This window comes from Panulirus ornatus, chromosome 50, assembly GCF_036320965.1.
Source record: "Panulirus ornatus isolate Po-2019 chromosome 50, ASM3632096v1, whole genome shotgun sequence".
Lineage (NCBI taxonomy): Eukaryota > Metazoa > Arthropoda > Malacostraca > Decapoda > Palinuridae > Panulirus > Panulirus ornatus.
This window is the reverse complement of record NC_092273.1, coordinates 4,997,093-5,023,996: the sequence shown is the minus strand read 5'-3', so window position 1 is coordinate 5,023,996 and position 26,904 is coordinate 4,997,093. Positions and strand designations below refer to the sequence as shown.

The window sequence follows — 26,904 nt, the reverse complement described above, 5'->3', positions numbered from 1 at the left end:
TATAGATTGATGAATCCATGATATATCACAAGACTAAGGTAAGGAATGCCAAGTTTTCTTGTAGGTTGATGATGCCATGATATATCAGAAGAAGGTGAGAAATGCCTAGTTTTCATATAGGTTAGTGAATCCATGACATATGGCAGTTTAAGTGGAAGAAAGCCACATGCAACACGCAGGTCATGAACAGCTGTTTGGTCATCCCTGTATTAGATTCTGCTTTACTTTTTTTTAGGTTGTGTGAATGCATTTTTTTTATGAAATAACGAGCCAGAGCGAGCAATATCAGATTATAGAACTGAGTTGAAATAATCACATGTTAAAACTGATTCCTCTCATTAACAGAATGTGTTGTACTGTACTTGTAGAATTTGATTTGTTATTCCATGGCAGAGTTTAGTAAAGTTGACATCATAACATTGAATATGTTCCATCCTTGTTTTATATGTGTAACCTTCATTACTGTTGAACTAAGTGACTCTTCCCAATCATCTTATGATATTGTTGCCACCTTTACTTTTCCTTTTGCACTGTAAAGTTAATGGTGACTTGAATATACCATTGAATATATTGGCAGGTAACTGCAATAAGTAGACCTTATTGTGAACTAATAATTTGTGATCTAGTTTCTTTTTAAAATTCTCCTTGAACTTTATGTAAGTTTTCTTCTTTTAAAAGTAATGGGTAATACTATTTCATCTTAGATATCTAGTACAGTAGTAAGTATTAAATTATGTTTATGTATAGTCTAACTTAAACAGATATTGGTAGAATCTTAGGTCTTGAGAGGTTGCCCACAGGATGTGATCAGTATTCATGGAGTTTTACGGGAATGATGTTATTTCTTGCAGATAACACCTTACATTGGCAAGACTCTAAGAGGTAAAGTACACAAAACAGTGTTACGTGGAAAGGTAATATTTGAAGATGGAAAGTTCTGCTCGTCTGCACCACAAGGAAATTATGTCTTTGCATCAGATACTTTTAAGAATTCTAAGCTGTAGTGTCATTTTGCGTAGATTCATTGATTCATATTCTCCTTATGAAGGAGAAACATTTACATGACTTATCTGCACATAACAGCATTTGATGGACATTTACTAAGCAGTTTCATTATTCAAGGAATGTGGACCCAAGCACAGAAAACCTAACTTTCCCTTTGTAAAGAATACTCCTCACCTCATTGCATGTTTTCCATGGGTCAGTTAGTTGTAACTAATAGAATCAAATGAAACAGTCTTCAGATCTATAACTCCCCTTGGCTTGGATTTTGCCAAGCCTGCTTCTGAAACACATGCTGACTACCAAAGAAATGTCCATGCCAGGGCCAGGATCACATGATGAAAGGCTGATTTCATTTATCAGTGTTGTGATAGAATTTTAATATCCATACATGGACTTGGGATTGATTTTAGAGGGTTGACTTGAGTCTTAAATGAACTGGCTCAGCATGTAAAGAAAAGAATAATTTTGAATTAATACTAAAGATTATTTGATTGGTTAAGGGAGAAGAATTATGAATTAGACAGCTTATAGGTGAGTAAAACACTTGTGTTTTTTCTGTAAACTGTCTCTCTTAATCATGAATAATTCAGTCACTTGATAGCAATATAGCTTATGTGAAGTAGCAGTAGCTGTTGTATTTCCATACCCAGTAATTCATTGAGGTCATTTCCCCTTTTTGTGGTTTTGATATGACTGGGATTTTCTCTTGCTTCAATTTTGTTCTCTTTGCAATTGAATTTGAATGAGAAATTGATAAACCAAGTTGAGGAATTCATTTGCATTATGGTTATTTTTTGGATGTGCCCTACATTTCTTCAGACTCATTCGATTCAAAGCCTCTTAGTTAAGGTCTTTAAATGATAACTTGGAATAGGGAATATCCTGACTATATATTTAGCATCTTGTAGTAAGTTCAGTTTTATGTTTATGAATATATGCTCGCACAGTCTTTGCTTTTAAAGGTAATGTTGTAAAAATAATGTTAGGAATAAACCTCTATTAGCTCAAAGGTTGAATTTTAGTTTCAACAAGACTTTTTCATGAACCATGAAATAGGGAAGGTTAATTGTAAGGTAGATTACATCATTCATAGTCCTAAAATATGGGTAAAGATCATCATTAGAAACTTTTAAAAGAACACTAAGGCTGTATCTTCTTATGCTAGAAAAGGCACAGCCAAAGGTGTTAGACCCTCCTTCAAAACACTTTGAACAGAAAATACCGAAGCAAAGCTCCTTTGGCAATTCACTGGTTTTTTACTACCTTTCTATCATAAAACCTATATCAGTCACTTATAACAAGACTGTGAACAACATTGATTTATAGTCATATTATCTTTTGAGTTGAATATGAACATTCCAAGATAATTGGAAAAACTGGTTGACTTATTCATGTAAATTCCTATAGGTGTAAGTGCTACGCATGTGTTTTTTTAACTGATATTTAGTAATCATTAGAACCTTGGAATATGAATATACCTTCGCATATTTTTTGAAGAAGTTACAGAAAACGATTGCAGGTGCTATGTCCTCTACCTTTGCATGTAATTTTGAATTCCATTTGGATGCTTTTAAATTCAGTCTCATGGGGATGACACTTAAAATGGCTACAACATTTTCATCTTGACTAAATTGCTTGAATGTGACACTCTGAAAGGTTAAGGAGTATAGTAACACTGATGTCCTTTTTCATATAATCAATGGGCAAACAACCATGAGATTTTAGTTCTGAACTGCTATAGTTAAGGTTGTGGGTTTAATTTCTGCTCTTTTCATCAGTTTGCTTGGCTGTAAATGCTTACTGTTCTGAGTATGGAGATGAGTAATCAAAAGCATTTGGATTCATTGCCTGCCATATCACGTTCTAGCAAGGTATAGGCTCAGTATCTAGCATGATCTGATCACATACCCCAGAGTCGAGATTATTATCCAAGGACTTTGTTTTATGAAACTCTTCTTGCAAGGTTATCCCTGTGACAATTAAATGCGAGTCCATTCCTCATAGTCTGAGAACAGATGTGTGTTTCTCTAAGGTCTAATTTCTGCTCCTCCTGGGATAGGTTTCCTGTGTTGTCCTGGTTAAATGGGAATGCCACAGAGCTAAAACTAATTGCTTTGTGACCAAGGTACTTCAAGCTATAGACAGGAAATATCCTTTGTTCTAGAATTCTGTCTGATCAACTGTTCAAAATGATAACCTTGTAGTTTTCATAAATAAACTTCCTTAAAATGGTGGCATCATCTGTTGTACAAGCAGCACATTCCTAAGCAGTGATTCTTCAAGTATGGTTTCAGAGTTTGATAATTCATTGGCTAAGAATTAACATTCTTTGATAAGATTGCTTACCTGTTAAGTATATGCTTGTTTAGAGTTTTGTTATATGTGAAGATATATGAAGTGCTAGGTGACATTTTGGAAAGTGTCTGACTGTTTTCATCAGTAAATTGCATAGTTTGTCATAGATGGACATAAATGGATGCATTCCTTTAGCAAGGAATATTGTGAATCCCTCCCTTTGTTTAATTAGAACATGCTCATCAGAAGATGTTTACTGCAGAAAGTTTTTTTTTGTGAAAGGACTGATTTTTTCACAAACAGAAGCTCATAGAATACATGCATAATGAGAACAGTAAGGAGATGGAAGATAGGAAAAAAGAAAATTACCTGGGAGAAATGGATTCTTTTAAAGTGGTCTGGCTATCTGTGTTAGGACACAGTTGCATTGAACAGATGGAACTGCTTACTATGTCCCGAAGATTACTTCAATAAGAGTAGAAGTATTATTGTCTTTTGATATAACTATCTTCATAGATTTGGCTGATAAACTGTTGCTGTAGGATGTTAAGAAAAGTTGTTGTAGAATGAAAGCAATTCAGTAAATTGTTGTAGAAATTGTCCAGTAATATTGTAGTGATTTATTTAGTATACTCCAAACTTTTCTGTTCTCTGTCGGTAAAAGTCTTCGTAGTGTACTTTACTACACATACACTTTTTTCAATCTTAGATATAATGAAGTAAATGCATATTACAGAAAAAGTTGAACTGAAGTACTTAAATCATAGCATTACACAATTCATTTTTACTTTCATTTGCTCTCCTTATCAGCTGTTGCGCCTTCCTCTTGATCTGCTGCTTTCACTTGTACGTCTGATCACTTGCACTTCTTCCCTGTAAGCACCTCCCATACACTTCTCTTTTCTTTTTTTACTAGCAACATAATTTCCTCAACCCGTCACCCACTACCCTTTTTCACATGCCCATCTCCCACCTTCCAATTGTAGCACACTTCTCTCACACAAGTCAGCACTTCTTCCCAAAGTACCTCCCATTCCTCACCCACTCTCTTAGCTTCATTTACTCTCATCTTTTTCCATTTTACATTCGGCATCTCATGGTACCTTTTCACACAAGTCTCTTTTCCAAACTTGCTTTGTTCACCACTGCTTCCCATCCTTATCATCCACTCTTCCTGAAGCTTCTGCAAGGTTTCAGTTTTTCCTCCAAGTAATGATAATACATCCCACCAGCTGCGTCTCTTAGCTTGTTCACATTTAATAGTATCTCGTTTGCCCACCTGTGACTAGTGCATGATCCAGTTATGCCCAATTTCTGTCTCTCCTACTCAACCTTGTATACGATATATATGCCCCTCTTTTTAAGCAATATATTCCCTGTCGTCAGTTCTTTTTCTGCACACAACTCCACCAGCTGTTCATCACTTCTGTTCACATCACTAAACACCTGATACCCCCAATTATATATACTGCTACCACATTACCCTCTTTTGCATTAAAGTCAACCATCTCCCACCTCATAATTGCTGACACACTCACACAGCTCCTTCTAAAACACTTATCACTCTTCCACAGTCCTTTTATAAGCATTAATTGCCAACCTCTTATAATTTTACTCAGTTCAGTCTGGGACTCGCTTCTTACACTTTCCCATATTCCCACTATTCCTTCACAGCAGAAGTGCTACCCCTTCCTTACCCCACATCATCACACAACACCTAGATATATTTTAAAACTGCCAAACCACCTTTCACAGCAGTTCAGAATCAGGCTCATGACGGTGATCACTTAATGGTGACATTGTGCTTCTCTTTGCTGGCCAGTGGCTCATAAGTGATCTGTTAATGCTGAGTCACTTTGTCCTACTGGAACAAACCAGAAATGAGATATCAACAGTTATTGTATTCTTTTTTAAGCTTAATTAGATTTAGGCAAGAACTGTCTAGCTGTTTTGAATGTATGTTTTAGGGGTAGAATATGTAAATTAGGGGATTGTAATCTTGACTAGGAAATATTGCCTCTGTTTATGTGTGTGTCACATCTTAGGGTGTTTTTTTTGGCAAGGTAGGACTGTCAGTCATTTTCAGTATTCATGTACTTCATTTATTGATTATTAATTCTATATTTTGGACTTTTATGACACATATTAAAGAAAAAAATTTTGACACTTTATGCTTTATATAAACATTCATAATGCAGATATTTCATGCACATTATCCTTTCTTTATAGACACTAATGATGGTGTAAGCAGTACCAAAAGGTAAGCCAATTAAACCAAAATTGTATGCTCAGGCCCAAATAATGCTCCTGCTTTATATATATATATATATATATATATATATATATATATATATATATTTTTTTTTTTTTTTTTTTTTTTTTTTGCTTTGTCGCTGTCTCCCGCGTTTGCGAGGTAGCGCAAGGAAACAGACGAAAGAAATGGCCCAACCCACCCAGATACACATGTATATACACACGTCCACACACGCAAATATACATACCTACACAGCTTTCCATGGTTTACCCGAGACGCTTCACATGCCCTGATTCAATCCACTGACAGCACGTCAACCCCGATCCAATTCACTCTATTCCTTGCCCTCCTTTCACCCTCCTGCATGTTCAGGCCCCGATCACACAAAATCTTTTTCACTCCATCTTTCCACCTCCAATTTGGTCTCCCACTTCTCCTCGTTCCCTCCACCTCTGACACATATATCCTCTTGGTCAATCTTTCCTCACTCATTCTCTCCATGTGCCCAAACCATTTCAAAACACTCTCTTCTGCTCTCTCAACCACGCTCTTTTTATTTCCACACATCTCTCTTACCCTTACGTTACTTACTCGATCAAACCACCTCACACCACACATTGTCCTCAAACATCTCATTTCCAGCACATCCATCCTCCTGCGCACAACTCTATCCATAGCCCACGCCTCGCAACCATACAACATTGTTGGAACCACTATTCCTTCAAACATACCCATTTTTGCTTTCCGAGATAATGTTCTCGACTTCCACACATTCTTCAAGGCACCCAGGATTTTCGCCCCCTCCCCCACCCTATGATCCACTTCCACTTCCATGGTTCCATCCGCTGCCAGATCCACTCCCAGATATCTAGAACACTTTATTTCCTCCAGTTTTTCTCCATTCAGACTTACCTCCCAATTGACTTGACCCTCAACCCTACTGTACCTAATAACCTTGCTCTTATTCACATTTACTCTTAACTTTCTTCTTTCACACACTTTACCAAACTCGGTCACCAGCTTCTGCAGTTTCTCACATGAATCAGCCACCAGCGCTGTATCATCAGCGAACAACAACTGACTCACTTCCCAAGCTCTCTCATCCCCAACAGACTTCATACTTGCCCCTCTTTCCAAAACTCTTCCATCTACCTCCCTAACAACCCCATCCATAAACAAATTAAACAACCATGGAGACATCACACACCCCTGCCGCAAACCTACATTCACTGAGAACCAATCACTTTCCTCTCTTCCTACACGTACACATGCCTTACATCCTCGATAAAAACTTTTCACTGCTTCTAACAACTTGCCTCCCACACCATATATTCTTAGTACCTTCCACAGAGCATCTCTATCAACTCTATCATATGCCTTCTCCAGATCCATAAATGCTACATACAAATCCATTTGCTTTTCTAAGTATTTCTCACATACATTCTTCAAAGCAAACACCTGATCCACACATCCTCTACCACTTCTGAAACCACACTGCTCTTCCCCAATCTGATGCTCTGTACATGCCTTCACCCTCTCAATCAATACCCTCCCATATAATTTACCAGGAATGCTCAACAAACTTATACCTCTGTAATTTGAGCACTCACTCTTATCCCCTTTGCCTTTGTACAATGGCACTATGCACGCATTCCGCCAATCCTCAGGCACCTCACCATGAGTCATACATACATTAAATAACCCTACCAACCAGTCAATAATACAGTCAACCCCTTTTTTAATAAATTCCACTGCAATACCATCCAAACCTGCTGCCTTGCCGGCTTTCATCTTCCGCAAAGCTTTTAGTACCTCTTCTCTGTTTACCAAATTATTTTCCCTAACCCTCTCACTTTGCACACCACCTCGACCAAAACACCCTATATCTGCCACTCTATCATCAAACACATTCAACAAACCTTCAAAATACTCACTCCATCTCCTTCTCACATCACCACTACTTGTTATCACCTCCCCATTTGCGCCCTTCACTGAAGTTCCCATCTACTCCCTTGTCTTACGCACTTTATTTACCTCCTTCCAGAACATCTTTTTATTCTTCCTAAAATTTAATGATACTCTCTCACCCCAACTCTCATTTGCCCTCTTTTTCACCTCTTGCACCTTTATCTTGACCTCCTGTCTCTTTCTTTTATACATCTCCCACTCAATTGCATTTTTTCCCTGCAAAAATCGTCCAAATGCCTCTCTCTTCTCTTTCACTAATAATCCTACTTCTTCATCCCACCACTCATTACCCTTTCTAATCAACCCACCTCCCACTCTTCTCATGCCACAAGCATCTTTTGCGCAATCCATCACTGATTCCCTAAATACATCCCATTCCTCCCCCACTCCCCTTATTTCCATTGTTCTCACCTTTTTCCATTCTGTACTCAGTCTCTCCTGGTACTTCCTCACACAAGTCTCCTTCCCAAGCTCACTTACTCTCACCACCCTCTTCACCCCAACATTCACTCTTCTTTTCTGAAAACCCATACAAATCTTCACCTTAGCCTCCACAAGATAATGATCAGACATCCCTCTAGTTGCACCTCTCAGCACATTAACATCCAAAAGTCTCTCTTTCGCGCGCCTGTCAATTAACACGTAATCCAGTAACGCTCTCTGGCCATCTCTCCTACTTACATACGTATACTTATGTATATCTCGCTTTTTAAACCAGGTATTCCCAATCACCTGTCCTTTTTCAGCACATAAATCTGCAAGCTCTTCATTTCCATTTACAACACTGAACACCCCATGTATACCAATTATTCCCTCAACTGCCACATTACTCACCTTTGCATTCAAATCACCCATCACTATAACCCGGTCTCGTGCATCAAAACTACTAACACACTCATTCAGCTGCTCCCAAAACACTTGCCTCTCATGATCTTTCTTCTCATGCCCAGGTGCATAAGCACCAATAATCACCCATCTCTCTCCATCAACTTTCAGTTTTACCCATATTAATCGAGAATTTACTTTCTTACATTCTATCACATACTCCCACAACTCCTGTTTCAGGAGTAGTGCTACTCCTTCCCTTGCTCTTGTCCTCTCACTAACCCCTGACTTTACTCCCAAGACATTCCCAAACCACTCTTCCCCTTTACCCTTGAGCTTCGTTTCACTCAGAGCCAAAACATCCAGGTTCCTTTCCTCAAACATACTACCTATCTCTCCTTTTTTCACATCTTGGTTACATCCACACACATTTAGACACCCCAGTCTGAGCCTTCGAGGAGGATGAGCACTCCCCGCGTGACTCCTTCTTCTGTTTCCCATTTTAGAAAGTTAAAAATACAAGGAGGGGAGGATTTCTGGCCCCCCGTTCCCGTCCCCTCTAGTTGCCTTCTACGACACGCGAGGAATGCGTGGGAAGTATTCTTTCACCCCTATCCCCAGGGATAATATACATATATATACATATATACATACATACACATACATACGCACATATACACACACACACACACACATATACATATATATACATATGAAAAATGTAAGAAACAATTTAGAAAACTGAAACTTCTAGCTTGAAATGAAATGAAGAAATGAATGTCACATAATGGTTCAACCTCTGGCTATGGAAAAGGGAAATGTATAATTTATTTACACAAACGTCAATAGCAGTTCTCATCAATTTAACCACTGTATCAATAAGCTTCAATGTCTAAGCTACATTTTTCCAATTTCACTATTTTCTTGTCAAAGCGCCATGTATGAAAACTATCACTCCAGTAACACAACTATAAGCATTTACTTCCCCTTTAAAAAAGTTCTGGGGAAGTCTGTCTCGATACACTGCGGGACACTACCACCTGGCGAGGTTTGTGTTGCAATGGTTCTTGATTCACAAACGTAGTAGTATATATATATATATATATATATATATATATATATATATATATATATATATATAGTATATATAGTATATATAGTATATATATATATATATATATATATATATAGTATATATAGTATATATATATATATATATATATATATATATATATATATATATATATATATATCTTGTGCAAAATACATAACATATACACTCGCACATAGACATATGCATATATACACATGTACATATTCATACTTGCTTGCCATTATCCTCTCTCTCTCTCTCTCTCTCTCTCTCTCTCTCTCTCTCTCTCTCTCTCTCTCTCTCTCTCTTCCTAGCGCTACCTCGCGCACATGCGGAGGGAGGGGGTTGTCATTTCATGTGTGGCGGGGTGGCGATGGGAATGAATAAGGGCAGACTATGAATTATGTACATGTGTATATTTGTATATGTCTTTATGTGTATATGTATATATGTATACGTTGAGATGTATAGGTATGTATATGTATATGTGCGTGTGTGAGAAATACTTAGAAAAGCAAATGGATTTGTATGTAGCATTTATGGATCTGGAGAAGGCATATGATAGAGTTGATAGAGATGCTCTGTGGAAGGTATTAAGAATATATGGTGTGGGAGGAAAGTTGTTAGAAGCAGTGAAAAGTTTTTATCGAGGATGTAAGGCATGTGTACGTGTAGGAAGAGAGGAAAGTGATTGGTTCTCAGTGAATGTAGGTTTGCGGCAGGGATGTGTGATGTCTCCATGGTTGTTTAATTTGTTTATGGATGGGGTTGTAAGGGAGGTAAATGCAAGAGTCCTGGAAAGAGGGGCAAGTATGAAGTCTGTTGGGGGTGAGAGAGCTTGGGAAGTGAGTCAGTTGTTGTTCGCTGATGATACAGCGCTGGTGGCTGATTCATGTGAGAAACTGCAGAAGCTGGTGACTGAGTTTGGTAAAGTGTGTGGAAGAAGAAAGTTGAGAGTAAATGTGAATAAGAGCAAGGTTATTAGGTACAGTAGGGGTGAGGGTCAAGTCAATTGGGAGGTGAGTTTGAATGGAGAAAAACTGGAGGAAGTGAAGTGTTTTAGATATCTGGGAGTGGATCTGTCAGCGGATGGAACCATGGAAGCGGAAGTGGATCATAGGGTGGGGGAGGGGGCGAAAATTTTGGGAGCCTTGAAAAATGTGTGGAAGTCGAGAACATTATCTCGGAAAGCAAAAATGGGTATGTTTGAGGGAATAGTGGTTCCAACAATGTTGTATGGTTGCGAGGCGTGGGCTATGGATAGAGATGTGCGCAGGAGGATGGACGTGCTGGAAATGAGATGTTTGAGGACAATGTGTGGTGTGAGGTGGTTTGATCGAGTAAGTAACGTAAGGGTGAGAGAGATGTGTGGAAATAAAAAGAGCGTGGTTGAGAGAGCAGAAGAGGGTGTTTTGAAATGGTTTGGGCACATGGAGAGAATGAGTGAGGAGAGATTGACCAAGAGGATATATGTGTCGGAGGTGGAGGGAACGAGGAGAAGAGGGAGACCAAATTGGAGGTGGAAAGATGGAGTGAAAAAGATTTTGTGTGATCGGGGCCTGAACATGCAGGAGGGTGAAAGGAGGGCAAGAAATAGAGTGAATTGGAGTCATGTGGTATACAGGGGTTGACGTGATGTCAGTGGATTGAAGCAAGGCATGTGAAGCGTCTGGGGTAAACCATGGAAAGCTGTGTAGGTATGTATATTTGCGTGTGTGGACGAGTGTATGTACATGTGTATGGGGGGGGGGGGGGTTGGGCCATTTCTTTCGTCTGTTTCCTTGCGCTACCTCGCAAACGCGGGAGACAGCGACAAAGTATAAAAAAATAAAAAAAAAAAAAAAAAAATATATATATATATATAATGGTGTTAGATATGAGGTATCACAGCATGTTGGACGAAGCTCTATTTATGATAAAAATTAAATGGTAACTGAATTGAATTATTTCGCTCTGTCTTGCCGTTTGTAGACATTCAAGCCTCATAATGTAACAATGCTAAATGCTGAGCAGTGATAAGTGTCAGTTTCACACGCAGGTAAAAAGTTTGCTATCTTAAATTAAGGTCTTAGTTTTGATCATTAGTTGCTGACAAAAGGTGCATGACTAAGCTATCCCCAGAGAATGGGAAACGAGTTAATGATATTGTTTAGATATATACATGCGATTGTTAAAGGTTTTTGATGACCAGATCAAAATAGGATGGTGTGAAATATTTGATGTTTTAGTGGCAATAGTGTTTATGTCTCAGAAGCGAACTGAAGTCTGTAAGCCACATACATAGTGAGTGTATGTGGTCTATGAATGATTTTCAACACCTGAAGAGGGTTTTAAAGTTATTTCACATGGTGGATGTAGTCGACTTGGATGGCCGTAGTTGATAGGCTAGAGCCCAAACAATTTACCAACCAACCTGAAGTTCACGATGTCATCAGTTTTGATGGGGAATGGGTAATTGTTTTCCCTATACAATCTGAAAAAATTATAACGAAATACCTCTTGATCGAATTATTCTCTGAAACTGAACAAATATTAACTAAAGATTAAGACAGTCTGGTAGAAGGTATGTTAAGTTGTGGGAAATAGTGTGTGGCAGTTGGTGGCATGTGTTGATAGCTTAACCTCACAAATAGTTATTCCTTGAACACGATAGTTCACCCTTAGGGTATAATGGCGTGACCCTTTAATAGTTTGGTCAAACCATGTGACTTGCATGATTCAGTAGAGCAATGTAAGTCTTTAGTGAAGATTATAATTAGGATAGGCTTAAATATTATTGTAAAATCAGGAATATACGGTATAGCCCCGAAGTCCCCTTATGACTTTTAAAGTTATCTGAAAAATCAATGTTGCACAAAGTCCAGGAATTTCGACTCAACATCCGGTAATCATAAAGCTTATTATGACCGAACACCAGTCAAGGAGCTCTTCTCTCTTGAGGGCAATCTCCTTCACTCACAACTGTAATCTCTATCACCATTACACGCATAGGTCATTTTTGTTTGGAAGGTTTGGCTTTGGCTGAGCTTCAACGTTTCCGTGAATTCGTCACATAAACTCAGGCGGGAGCCTCACTCAGCGGCCACACAGCATTTACAGGCGGCGCGCGACGCTTCCTCAACACCCATATGAAGGTGGCGTTTTTCATTCAGCCGACCTCGATGTGACACACGCATTATTTATGACTAGGAAGTTAGACAGCGTGAACTGATCATTGTGATATATTAGTAATTTGTCTTGCTTTATTTCCCAACTCGTCCTTTGAACTTTTACATGTGATTAGCATAAGTATTGGATTAATGATTGATAATCTATAACTTATGCAAGTGAATTTACACAATAGACCTGTAGCTGATTGTAGTAAATATGCTCCATGAGTTTTAGAAGTTGGTAGAATCTGGCTAGATCCCATCCAGCCTAGTATTTGTTCCATATATATATATATATATATATATATATATATATATATATATATATATATATATATATATATATATATATATATATGAAACATTTAACTTTGTGCCGTCCAAAGCTTTTCACATTCTACTAAGGCCGATACTAGAATGTACTTCCCAATTATGGTCACCGTATCTATAGAAACACAAAGGGCTAATAGAAAAGGTTTAGAGGGCAACCAAAGATAGTACCAAACTAAAAGAGGTGAATAAAAGTGAAGAATTAGAGGCCATAATTTTGTCCGCTAAGGAAGCGATGAGTGACATGATCACAACGTTTAAACCAAAATGATTTATCCTGTAAAAAGTTCTTTGGAAGATGTAAGGAAAAAAACCCAGAGGCCATAAGATGAAGTTAAGCAAAAAACTTGTAAAGAAAAAAGTTTTTTACGGTAAAACTTTTTTCGGTGAATGGCATAAACTAATAATTAGAACATGGTGAATGCGGACAACATGTAGATGTTGGAAAAGTTGTACGATAGTTATCAGTGTGTAAAGAGATGGGACCCCACGAGTGTAACCCCCTTCCTTCCTCCCCAAAGTAGAAATAAGTATTGAAACAAAACTTACGATGCGCGAGTACTGGTGTGACAGGAAAACACGCCATTCCGTCATTATTACCCCTTACCACATTCTTACCTCCGTCTTCTTGGCCGACATTCATCCTCTCTACGTCCTTACCATCTTCTTCCCATCCCTTAGCAACATCTCCCCCCCCCCTTCCCCCTCACTGTTCACTCTCCTCCCCCGCCAATGACTATCCTCTCTGCTCCTCTCACCGTTCCTCAGTAGCGTCTTCGCCGCTCACAAACGTCTCCCTGCCCTTCACTATCCTCTCCCCCGTCCCTCACTATCTTCTTCCTTCCCACCCACTATCCTTTCCCTGACTCTAACTTTCCTCTTCCTGCCCCCTCACTGTCCTCTCCCTGCCCTTCACTATCTTCCCACATTCTTCGTTCTCCTCTCCTCATCTCACGCGTATATTCTCCCCGCTGTTCACTGTACATTTTCCGATCCTCATTATGGTCTCGCCACCCTGTCACTATACTGTCCCCATGGCTCACTGTTCTCTGCCTACCTCTCACAGTCTTCTCCCCCACCCCCTGCTCATATTCATAATCCCATCACTGTCCTCTCCCCACCCTTCACTCCTCCTCTCGTCTTCTTCCCGCCCCTCACTACCCTCCTGTTGCCTCTCCCCGCCGCTCGCTATCCTCTCCTTGCCACTCACTATCCTCTCCCCGTCCCTCATCATCCTCTCTCTGCCGCTCATTATCTTCTCCCCATCCCTCACTGTCACCCCCCTCCCCGCATCTCATCTCCCCCCCGCTCACTATAACAGCCCACCCCATGCTCTCCAAACCCCTCTCCCTCTATAATTAATCCGTGAGTCACCTGGCGGTTTCTCCCGCTGGAGAAGAGTCAGTCATGTGTTTCGCTAAATTGTTTTCTACTCGAGTATGAACCCAGTAGTAGTAGTTCTCACCTTGTATCTTTATAGTTCGTCTCGTCTTTCACCTCATCGTATAAATCACCCCCATTGAGCCATTCTTACGGTACCATGAAACCATTCCTGTCGTACTTTTTCTCCCTAAAGTGATGTGTTGGTTCCTTTTTTTTTTTATGCCAGGATGTACGATGAAGCTGGTCCGTGGATTCTCTACTAATAATCCTTGTTCGTAGCTTGAAGCGGGAGAATAATGCAAGGTTCGGTGCGAAGAAACGGCAGATTTCTGTCTCGGGTGATGTATGTGTGTGTGTGTGTGTGTGTGTGTGTGTGTGTCCATGTGCGTCTCACGGCTTGTTAAGTCGGCGGGAGTTTTTGTCTGTTCTCTGTGACGTTAGATTAAGTTTTTAGACTTCCCTGAGTAAAGACTAATGGTAGAGATTGTTGTCCTGACAAGACAGTTAACATCTTGAGCAGGACGCTATGCTTCGAGTACGACACTTCGACCCTCAGAGCACGACGGGGCGGCCCGTGAACACGAAGGTACGACCCTTGAGAACGATGCTACGGTACTGTCGTAAGGCGTCGTGGCGTCTTAGTGTCTGACAAGTGTACTCATGTTTTAACTGATTTATTATTATTATTATTATTATTATTATTATTATTATTATTATTATTATTATTATGTAACCCTAGAACCCCTTTTACGAGGCTGCGCTTCAGTCAGAAGCATGGAAATGATGGAAGCCTTTGGCTTGAGAAGTCCCTCAAGGAATCTGTACTCCCTTTTTTGCATTGACGATGATAAAGCCGTCGCTTCTGAACGTTACACTTCACTTGCGGTGTATCCACAGGCAGGCGCAGTCCGGTAACACCCGTATATCGGATATTTCGTTGGGGGAGATGTCATCCGGCTGTGAAAATTAGTAGTAAAGGCATCTGGGGAGATGATCCTTGCTCGCATCTTTGCCTACGTAATGAGTAATGCCAGATTTCCATTACTCCCAGCTCTGACTACTGATCAGTTTAATCACCTTGAGCATGACGGTACATCCCTTGGGTGTGACGTGCTTGGTGGCCGTCGTACCAAAGGATGGCACCGTCGCTGCTCAAGGATCGTACTTTCATACTTAAGGGGTCCCATTATCGCTGCTCAAGGATCGTACTATCATGCTCAAAGAGTGGACTTCGACCCAGCAACCCTGGGATCCACCCGACTTCAAAATACTGTAAGTCTTGACCCGCTGGTCTGTTTTTGGAGTCCAGAGGTTGGCACGGGGGCCTGACCCACCCCGCCTGCCATTACCAGGGTATATATCCCATCAACTCTTCGTTTAATGGCGCCCTAACAGTAATTGCAAGGAGCCACGACCAATTCCCATTAAAAAAAGGCAATGTTCAAAATATTCCTGAAAATTGTCGCATCGTTTTCACCTCCTTCTTCCTTCCATAGGAGTCGATGGTATAAATCACCAGCATATCTAGGGTTAAACCTCCTGCCGTCCGCCAGACCTTACCCAGCCTCACGCCACCATCAGCACAGGCGTGATATCGCATTAGAAGGAGATAAAAACTGCTCCTGTAATTTATTCGGCTCTCCTGCCAGGAGCGTCTGAAATACTCTCATGGGCCATGGCTTTTAAAAGGGCAAACCCCTGTGGTTTATTCAGCTATTTGAAGTATGAAGTTCTCATGTGCTTAGTACGAAGTGATCCAGAAATACGTAGTATGAAGTGCTGGTGGGGTTGGCCTTGGTGCAGCCAGAGGAACACTCACCACATACCCGCCCGACCAGTAGGAAGGATCCTTAATGCCTGGCGCCACCCGCGAAACCACTCTGTAAACTCCCTCCTGAAATACCTGATGATGAAGGCTGGAGCATTTGCGGCTATCACTGATACAACACTGACTGAATGACCAGGATTTACTGTGTGAGAAGGAGGTTGCTGATGAGTAGCTCTCTCTCTCTCTCTCTCTCTCTCTCTCTCTCTCCCTCTCTCTCTCTCTCTCTCTCTCTCTCTCTCTCTCTCTCTCTCTCTCTCTCTCTCTCTCTCTCTCTCTCTCTCTCTCTCTCTTATCTCATAATGCCCATTTAAACCCTTTATTACGACAGAACGACCCTAGAAGACGACGTTGCAACCCAGTATGGTATAATGGCATGACATTCATCCTGACTCGAAAGGATCAGGTCAAAGGCCAGACGCATCAAAACTCAAGTATTGAAGCATTGAACTCGGGAGTCGAACCGTCTCGCTCCATTCGGTACCAGAGCGATGTTTGAACTTTTCCTGAAGTAAGCGATAGACACCATACTGCACTTGGCTTACACCAAGAAACTGTACTATTCTATTAAATCATAACTGACGCTACTTGAAAGAAAGGTTGCAAGACTGTGAGTATGTAGAGCATCATTATCAGAGTTTCATACAGGCGCGACCTTTTTTCCCCAACGCCACACGGAAAGAGGGGCGAAAGGTGGAGGAAATGACACGTGTATTCAGTCATCCCGAGGGCGGCTGTGAAGATGCCTGTATATGTGTGGTGAGAGGGAGGGTCGTGGCGCGGTCTCATCAGTATCAGCAATCAGAGGAGAGCGCCCACTCCTGCTCTATGTATAGCGCCCCCTCCCTTACCTGCCTGCCTGCCCTCCCGCTATCAATACCTGCATGGAGGCCACCTGGCCCTCACCACCCATCGCTGTACCGCACCCGGGGTACATGTACCCCTCTGATTGTGTCGCCACACCACTGTACCACCACACGTGGGGTACAACACGTACCGGTTATATGGTGTCACCACAACTCCCACATCACTGTACCAGCCACACCTGGGGTACAACATGTACCGCTTATAGTGTGTCACCACAACTCCCACATCACTGTACCACACCTGGGGCGGATTTACTGTTCTGTGCTGGCGAGCGAGAGAATGGAGGTTTTGACAGTTGTGTGACAAGAGTTGTGTCCGGCAGCAGCGAAAATTGCCAATTATCTTCCCTTTTATCATGAAAGGAGATTAGGGACAATCTCTCGTCTACTGTCTTTGCGATTACGCATTTGTAATGATCTCTCTGTTATTCCTATTTGTACGGTATGGGTAGGAAGTTATACGCTCGTGATGCCGCATCTCTCGAGAGCTTTCTATGTTGTCATACAGCTTTTAAACCTTGTGTATGCTGTCCACATTCACGACGAAATGATTCAGTTTATTCCATTCATTCACTGTTCCCTCGCTATAGAGGTACTACTGTACATATTTCCTGACAAGTTTCTTGCTTAATTTCGTATCATGGTCTCTGCTTGTCTTTTGTCCCAATATTTTTCGAAGAATGTTTACCGTTGACGTCATCGTACTGGTTGGAAAATTAATGGTTGTGATCAGGTCACCCCTTACTCTTCTCCTTTCCTCAGTGGATTAATATATGGCGTCTAACCTTTCATTATGACTCAGCTCGCTGATTATGTCACTGTCTTTGTTGCCTTCCCCTGGACCATTTGCAGTAGTTCTTTGTGCGGTGACTTAACCTGAGAGGAATGTTCTTCTTAGTTCCTTATCCATATACTTAAATTCTATTCTGATATTTGTCAGCGAACGGAATGTCTCATATATATATATATATATATATATATATATATATATATATATATATATATATATATATATATATATATATATATATATATATTACGCTACATGGCTATTTATCGACCAGCCTTAGAAAAGAGGATGATCATTTGGGTAGTCTACCAGGTCCGGGACCCGAACACAGGCCTGTGAGATTCAAGGGCTGAAGAGAGTCCCTGTCGGGTAAGCCATTGTCTGAGGGAGATCCCTGTCGGGGAAACCATTGTCTGAGGGAGATCCCTGTCGGGGAAGCCATTGTCCGAGGGAGATCCCTGTCGGGAGTGCCGCTATCGTGGCCCGTCTGTCGGGAAGGCAGCAGACGTGCTGGCGGCCCTCATGACCCACCTCTCAAATAGTTTCCCTAACAGTTACAACCGGGCTGTTGCTACTCCAGGTATAGACCGCGTCGCCTCCTCAAGGCAGCATAATCATTTGCGGACGATTTTTCCCACAAAAGTATTTATTTAGATGTGCTTCTGCGACCGACTCAGCTGGGGTGATGGAAATGTGGGAATTAGATAATAATAAAACTCGTAGTAAAATTATTATTATTATTACGAGTAGTAATAGTAGGGTGCTCTTAGTTAAGCCAGCAGCTGAACAGACTAGAATGCATAAGACGTCTTGAGGTCAAGAAATTCTGTTCAAGGAAGTGAATGACTGTCCGACCCGAGCAAGGGTGTGTTAAGGGAGATGGGGCGTACACTCAGGCAGAGGTCTGGATCCCCTGGGTGGCAGGGATACCAGTGCCCTGGAACCCCCCACCCCCCCTAATAAAGCAAAGGACCCCCTGCCCAGGACCCCATGCGAAGCGGAGGTCTTCCTCCCCTGACACCTCGTAGGGCGCTTCTTTCACCGCCTCATATGCATCAGCAACATGATGTCTCTTGAACTTATGAATTCATTTTAAGGAGCCGAAAGTGAGTAAAAGTAGATTTATTTACAAAACGCTTAGTGTGGTCTTTGTAATCCACGCTCCCCCCTTACACACACACACACACAGACACACACACAGACACACACACGTGCGCGCGCGTGATTTTAGGGAGTGTTCACAAGATGGGGACCCACGAATATAGAACTCCTTCCTCGTATAGTACAAAGAAGTGATTATAAACGCGGGTGTCTGTGGCGCAGCGGTTAGCGTGGAAGACCATGAGTCAGCGCGGACCTGCCTAAGGTTGCATCCTGGGCGCGGCAGTCAGCCCACAGCCAACCCAGGTGTTCACCTAGGGGCTGGGTCAATAAATGGGTGTCTTGGCTAAGGCTGGTGTGCATGTGTGTATGTACACACCGAATATATATATATATATATATATATATATATATATATATATATATATATATATATATATATATATATATATATATATCTTTCTTTCTTTCAAACTATTCGCCATTTCCCGCATCAGCGAGGTAGCGTTAAGAACAGAGGACTGGGCCTTTACCTGACCCAATCTCTGTTCCTTGTTTTGGAAAATTAAAAAAAAACGAGAGGGGAGGATTTCCAGCCCCCCGCTCCCTCCCCTTTTAGTCGCCTTCTACGACACGCAGGGAATACGTGGGAAGTATTCTTTCTCCCGTATCCCCAGGGATATATATATATATATATATATATATATATATATATATATATATATATATATATATATATATATATATATATGGCTCATATCCACTAAGTTAAAAGAACGCCAACTTGCTGTAAGAAACGTGTCATCACAAAGTGTAACTACATGTTTAGAACTCCCTCCCGCACTGCGTATGTAGATAATTACACCTAACCCACAAGTACTTGCTGGAGGAAGGTGCCAAGCAGAGCGAGAGGGCGTGGGTCCGTCGCCTCCTCACGTCACGAGGTGCCTCACGAAAAACAAAAATCAACCAAAAGGTAGTGAGAGAGTGGTGCGAACGGACAGGTCAGGGTGAGGGTGGCTGCTGGAGCCTTCCTCCCTCCTTGGCGCCTGCTAACACGACTATAATTAGAACCACCAATAAATGCCTTCATATATATACCACCAGTAAATGCTTTCATATATACCACCTGTAAATGCTCTCATATATACCACCTGTAAATGCCTTCATTCATACCACTTGTAAATGCCTTGGTTTACTCCACGAGTAATTGCCTTCAACGGCTAGTGAATGCCTTAATTTACACCGCTAGTAATTGCCTTCATTTATACCACAAGGAAATGCCTTCATTTACTCTACAAAATAATTACCTTCGTTTGTACCAGAGGTAGATATTTACATTTACACCACAAGTAATTGCATTCATTTATACCACTAATAAATCCATTCATTTTTACGTTTATTTTTGTTTCAAGAAAGGCTTGGTGAAGGAATCTAATACCCACACTGTTATGACTGCTACCTGTCTCACTTGATTACTGACTGTCATGACGGAAGACTGTCATACCGGCTGATTGCTGTAACGGCCGACTGTCAAGATGGCTTATAGACCATGACAGTCGATGGGTATGATGGCTGACTGCCATGATTGCTTGTCATGGTGGTTTGCTGTCATAACGGTTGGCTAATGACTGAGTGTCATGATAAATGACACGTGAAGGATGACTGCAGTGGCGACTGAGTTATGACTGCTGACTGTGTCATGATGACTGGTTGTCATGAAGTGTTTTAGCACTCGAATATGAAATTCTTGTGTAAGTAATGCTGACATGAATTTGAGTACTTTGTTAAGCGTATGACGAAAAGGAGCCTTAGACCCTACTTCGTGTTCTCTCTCTTTCTCTCCCGTGCAGTTGTGTGTGTACACCGAACCACCTGTACGGAACAACAGGTAAGCTTTTCAACTTTTTCTTTCCCTTAGGAGGTTAAAGCTGTTTTTGGCAACGCTGTAATCTCTCTCTCTCTCTCTCTCTCTCTCTCTCTCTCTCTCTCTCTCTCTCTCTCTCTCTCTCTCTCTCTCTGTTGGAGTCAGACTATTTTTATTCCCTGGTATAACGCGGTCCAATACGTTATTCTGGCTACTTATTTCGTCCGCTGGTAACGAGTGTTTTGAATTGTCAGCGGCAGTTTGATTTTCTGTGACGTATACATTCGATAATGTCTGTATGAATATTTGTGACATCTACCACCAGTTTGGAATAAACATTCGCCTTACAGGTTTCTGCCTGATCAAAATTTTGGTTTGCTGGGTTCCGATCGTCTGTTGCTTTTGGCATATCCTGCACACTGGAACTCGTGACGTTAAAACCTAACAAGTTAGCTATTCATTTTCCACGTCCTACGAAGGTCATGGCACGATCAATATGCCTGCTGACCAGTCATTTCGGGCGCTAACCTAGGATAACGTTGGTGTCATTCCCGGGTGTGATCCAGACGAATAAACTGCGTGTTCTAAAAGGCCAAGCCAGTTTTGATATATATCTCCCCATTTAGAATGTGGTAGCTATATGTATGTAATATGTGTGTGTGTGTTTGGAAGTGGGTGTAGGGTGGTGTGTGTCGGTGTGAGTCAGGGAGAAACCAGTGGCCGTATATGGAGTCCACCTCCCAACCAACACTGGCAATCAGGTGGGCTTTACCGTAGCTCCTGTCTGGCGCCGACTATTACTGCTACGTCACTCTCCACCCGTCGCCCACTACACCATAGTCTAAATACAGTTTCCTGGGATAACTGCTTCTCTACAGAACTTGACTGACGAGATCAATTTTGCATGCAAGCTGCTGCTTACTGACTGGAGTATTACTTTTATAAATCGGTGTGTGCTGTATGGTGATTTACTGGAAAGAATGTTGCCTCTGTAAACGTTGCAATATGCATCCTAGCTCGCTTGCATCCAGGGACCATTGCCTTTAATGGCCTCTGATTACAATGAAATGGGTACTTGGCTCAGGCTAGGATATATATATATATATATATATATATATATATATATATATATATATATATATATGATCACACTAGTCCGTGATGATAGCATGAAGGTGAAATCGCACTTCAGTTGTTCATACAATTCTATTTAACATATAATTTTTCTATACATGGTGTCACATGTAGGGCCTTAGCTGACCGTGCCCTCAGCTAACAAAAAAATAAAGTTTTATTTTCCCCGTGGACTCGTAGGAATATATATATATATATATATATATATATATATATATATATATATATATATATATATATATATATATATTATACATATTCGCCATTTCCCGCTTTAGCGAGGTAGCGTTAAGAACAGAGGACTGAGCCTCAGAAGGAACATTATCATTTGGCCCCCTTCTCTGTTCCTTCTTTTGGAAAAAGTAAAATGGGAGGGGAGGATTTCCAGCCCCCCGCTCCCTCCCCTTTTAGTCGCCTTCTACGACACGCAGGGAATACGTGGGAAGTTTTCTTTCTCCCGTATCCCCAGGGATTATATATATATATATATATATATATATATATATATATATATATATATATATATATATATATATATATATATATATATTCCAGACTAAGTCTGGTTCCAATTTCTCGACCAACCCCGAGGGAGAATGAACAGCTGGGTTGGATGCGGGTCGACTGCTGCACCTAGAATTCCAACGCGGGCGGGTCCATGTGTGACTCATGGTCAACAAAGCGAAGCGCTCCAGATGTTATACAGTCGATAGAGATGGATTATCAGTTTATTAAGAAATTTCAATTCATCTTTTGATTTGTTTCCTGTTGAAGGCTTTTGAGTGAGCGCCTTGAGACGACACTATCATGAAATGGTAAGCGGGTTAGTAAGAATTTACGAGAGAAATACTTAGTGAATTTAACCATAAACTTCTTTGGGTCGTTTGGTGAAAATCTTTCAGACACGAGCGCAAAGAAGTTCGTAAGAGTACCCAGTATGCGGAAACCATTTAAGGCTAAAACGTATCCAAACACACATGTCATCACGCATGAGAGCCTGGTAGCCTATTATTATTTTTGGAGCCGCGGCATCCATGGTTGAGGGGGTGGGCCCAGCCACCCTTGCCTTCTGGCTTGTTCCTTTCTCAACTCAGTTGGGGTTTGACTTGATCTTTAAGGGTTAGGTCAAGGGCAACATCATGCTTAAAAGTTCGTACTCCAAAACCATCGTCCCGTCGTGATACGACTGCCTACCTCAAGGTTCGTTCGTACTGCTTAAAGCACCGACCGCCGTGCTTAAGAGGCGTACCGTCGTGCTCTGGGATAGCATTATCTTCAAACCGTAATTAAGAGAAAGATAGGTTGTTATCTTGCGACCATTCTGGTAGAGCAGGCATGACGTGCAATGGAGGGATGATTTCAGCAACATCCCGCTGTGTTGACATTTCCGTATCTAACGAGCGGTGTGATCGGACACTGTGTTACATCACCAACAAGGTTACGTGTGTCCAGGGTACTCTACCATGGCGACGAATTGAGCACGGGAAGATTAATGGCTTTACTGGGAACCAAATGTCTCCATCACTCTTCAGGAATGCTAGGCATCCCTGATACGATTTCTAATCATCGTCACACTTCTCGTAAACTTTTGATTTCAAGCAACCTTGCCTGCTGTATGCTACGGGAATTTTTTTTTCCATTGTGTATTGAGTATAGGATGTAATAATTATAGCAATTTTTTTCTTTTTCCTCATAAAAAACTATTATTATTACTAAGCATTGACTGCAATACTGCATTTCTGCTTCAGTGAAGCAAGGCTAACCTTGGCTACACCGATGTGGACAGTAATAGAAGCATTTCTCCTGATAGGAGGAAAAATGAGGGGCTGGCCGTCTGAAATCAAGGCCTTGTGCCAGGCTAAGGCCGAAGGGGAATCTTTAACAACGCCTCCAGCCAGCAGACACAACCTCCACCCTCCCCTCCCCACCTCACCCTCCACTACTTAAGACATACGTTACATATTTTGTCTTTTGTTTTGCTGGTGATGCCTTCTGTTGGGAAAAAAAATATAAAAAGAAATCTTGTTGCACACTTCTGACTTCCCGAATTCTCAAAAAAAATATCACCTTTTCCGGAACATCGCAATCTGCTTTCAAGGATCGACTTGGTATCCCCAAGACGTTCCCAACATAGTACGATTACTGTGGCTACAGTCATTCAGCGCTGATGTAGTCTTATTTTGTTAGGTTGCAGGGAAACGTTACCTTCATTCTTACTCATTATTTCGTCCATTTTCGGGTACTTTCAACATTTTTTCTTCTTTCCATCGTATGTTACGCCCAAGCGCCTCTTTTACAGAATAATGCCGCTGGTGCAGTATAATGTCTAGTGTACATTATAACACTTTTTAACTCCATTGATACTCTTTTTAGATATGGGGAAAGACATAATTCATTTCCTTAAATTTTACATAAAAGGAAGTCCCCACATAATCCATTTTTATTTTCAACCGCATATTTATCGTTTTGTTCTCGGCAACATATTTCATTCCATTAGTAGAATCCGGTACCTTCTATATGTGGGAGTTGTGTGTGCGTCCTCCGATCCTTAATGTTTTCATGAGCGCGACGATTTTACCGTTGAGTATAATGTACGATCCTTGAGCACACCTCGCAAAACACACTCCTGTTTCTGTGCTGGACGTTTGGCACAGAAATCACATATATGCGTTTATACGTATGCACAGACATTCAAACACATACACGCAGGCATACAAACGCAAGTACTGTTTTGGTGGATGGGTGGAATAGAATAAACAAGGGAACTGAATGCCGGAGGTAAACGTATGTTTGAAAGGAAGAAGAAAGTTCAAGAATAGGGACCCCACGAGTGTAGAACTCCCTCTCCAAGTACTGTTCAAATAAATGATTGCAATCAAGGTGTTGCAAATGGGTCCGTGTACGAATTGCAGACAGGACAGCCGGCTCTCAGCCAGTCCAGCAGATGTTTTTCCTCCCCTGTGGGGCTTGCCAAGAAATGGGTATCTGGAGCAAGCTAGCGCCTATATATATATATATATATATATATATATATATATATATATATATATATATATATATATATATATATATACACGCACATTCATACATATACATATCAACATATATACATAAATATACATATTTACACATGTACCTATTCCTACTTGCTTACCTTCATCCATTCCTGTCGCCACCCCGTCCCAGAGGAGACAACATCGCCACCTCCTGTTTCAGCGAAGTAGCGCCAGGAAAACACAAAAAAGGCCATATTCGTTCACACTCAGTCTCTAGCCGTCATGTGTAATGTACCGAAACCACAGCTCCCTATCCACATCCATGTCCCACATACCTTTCCATGGTTTATTCCAGACGTTTCACATGCCCTGGTTCAGTCCGTTGACAGCACGTCGACTCCGGTATGCCACATCATTCCATATCACTCTGTTCCCTGCACGCCTCTCACCCTCCTGTACGTTCAGGCCCCGATCGCTCAAAATCATTTTCACTCCATCCTTCCACCTCCAATTTGGTCTCCCACTTCTCCTTGTCCCCTCCACCTCTGACGCATTTGTCAGTCTTTCCTCACTCATTCTTTCCATATGAGCAAACCATTTCAACACACCCTCTTCTGCTTTCTCAACCACACTCTTTTTATTTCCACACATCTATTTTACCCTTTCGTTACTTACTCGGTCAGACCACCTCACACCACATATTTTCCTCAGAAATTTCATTTCCAACACATCCACCCTTCTCCTTACAACCCTATCCATGGCCCATGCCTCGCAACAATGTAATGTTGTTGGAACTACTATTCCTTCAAGCATACCCATTTTTGCTTTCCGAGATAAGGTTGTCTCCTTCCACACATTCTTCATCGCTCCCAGAACCTTTACCCCTTCCCCCACCCTGTGACTCGCTTCCGTTTCCATAGTTCCATTGGCTGTTAAGTCCACTCCCAGATATCTAAAACATCTCACTTCCTCCAATCTTTCTTCATTCAAACTTACTTCCCAATTAACTTGCCTCTGAACCCCACTGAACCTAATCACCTTGCTCTTATTCATATTTACTCTCATCTTTCTCCTTTGACACACTTTTCCAAGAGAGAGAGAGAGAGAGAGAGAGAGAGAGAGAGAGAGAGAGAGAGAGAGAGAGAGAGAGAGAGAGAGAGAGCGTACTCCTCATCCTGAGATATCGAAATCTTCTCTTGTTTGTGAAAAAATCCGATTTGTGGATGTTTGACGAAATTGGGCAACTAAATTTTATGAAGCAGTTCTGTGTCGGTGGAATTTAGATACTCATTTAGGTTTCTGCATCCGTATCCAAAGTCTTCCTGATGTCTTTCTCATTGTCGGAGGCTTTGAAGAGCAGTGTTTACGGCTCAAGTGACATACACAACGCCATCAAAAGATCTTCTCGTGCTCCGAGCCATTTGCCTCTCAGAAGTTACTGATGCACGGGTCTGGTAAATGCATTGTGTCGTGAGTGACCCTCTTTACGACATGATATCACAGTGTTCAAATATCTTGCTGACGTCTGTAACACTTAGTGAATTAATGGATTCGTTTTTCTCGTATATTTTGCTGCTTTACAGTGATATATTTAGCGACAAGTTAAGACGATGCGTCTCACTGATAGCAGGTGACAACGCTACGGTGAAAAGCCTCAGATTATTTTCTCCCACTTTGTCTCGCGGTGACAGTAGTTACTACATCACTCTCTCTCCCCTGAAGGGTGGGGCATTATCCCAGCGACTCAACTGACGTTTGGAGCATCATTCTGGCGACTCTTTTGACGGTTGCAACGTCTTCCTGGCGACTTACCTAAATGGTGGAGCAACATCCTGGCGATGTACCTGACTACATAGGATCTTTGGGTCCTGGCTTCACGAAAAGGAAAAAGGACACAGCAGTGAGTAGAATCCCAGGAAGATTTGAAAAAAAAACGTGATCTACAAGAAAGAGTTTGGCACAGAGAGTTTATAAGCACGATGTATGACGAAAATTCTTTATGCTTTGAATGTCTAGACATCCC

At 41.4% G+C, this 26,904-nt stretch overlaps 1 protein-coding gene across 5 annotated transcripts in view; it reads left to right on the top strand.

Annotated features, from left to right (window-relative positions):
• LOC139764536 (allantoinase, mitochondrial) overlaps positions 1–26,904 on the top strand; it is a 117,206-nt gene that overhangs the window by 14,226 nt on the left and 76,076 nt on the right. For 4 of the 5 annotated variants that reach the window (XM_071691266.1, XM_071691268.1, XM_071691267.1 and 1 more), the window contains exons 11-12: positions 6–38; positions 852–5,464. In XM_071691266.1, coding sequence (XP_071547367.1) covers positions 6–38; positions 852–1,004 — 186 coding nt within the window. In that variant the 3' untranslated portion in view covers positions 1,005–5,464. Of the gene's footprint in view, positions 1–5; positions 39–851; positions 5,465–5,529; positions 5,561–26,904 lie in introns of those variants that run through there. The other variant, XM_071691270.1, reaches the window with a different exon arrangement.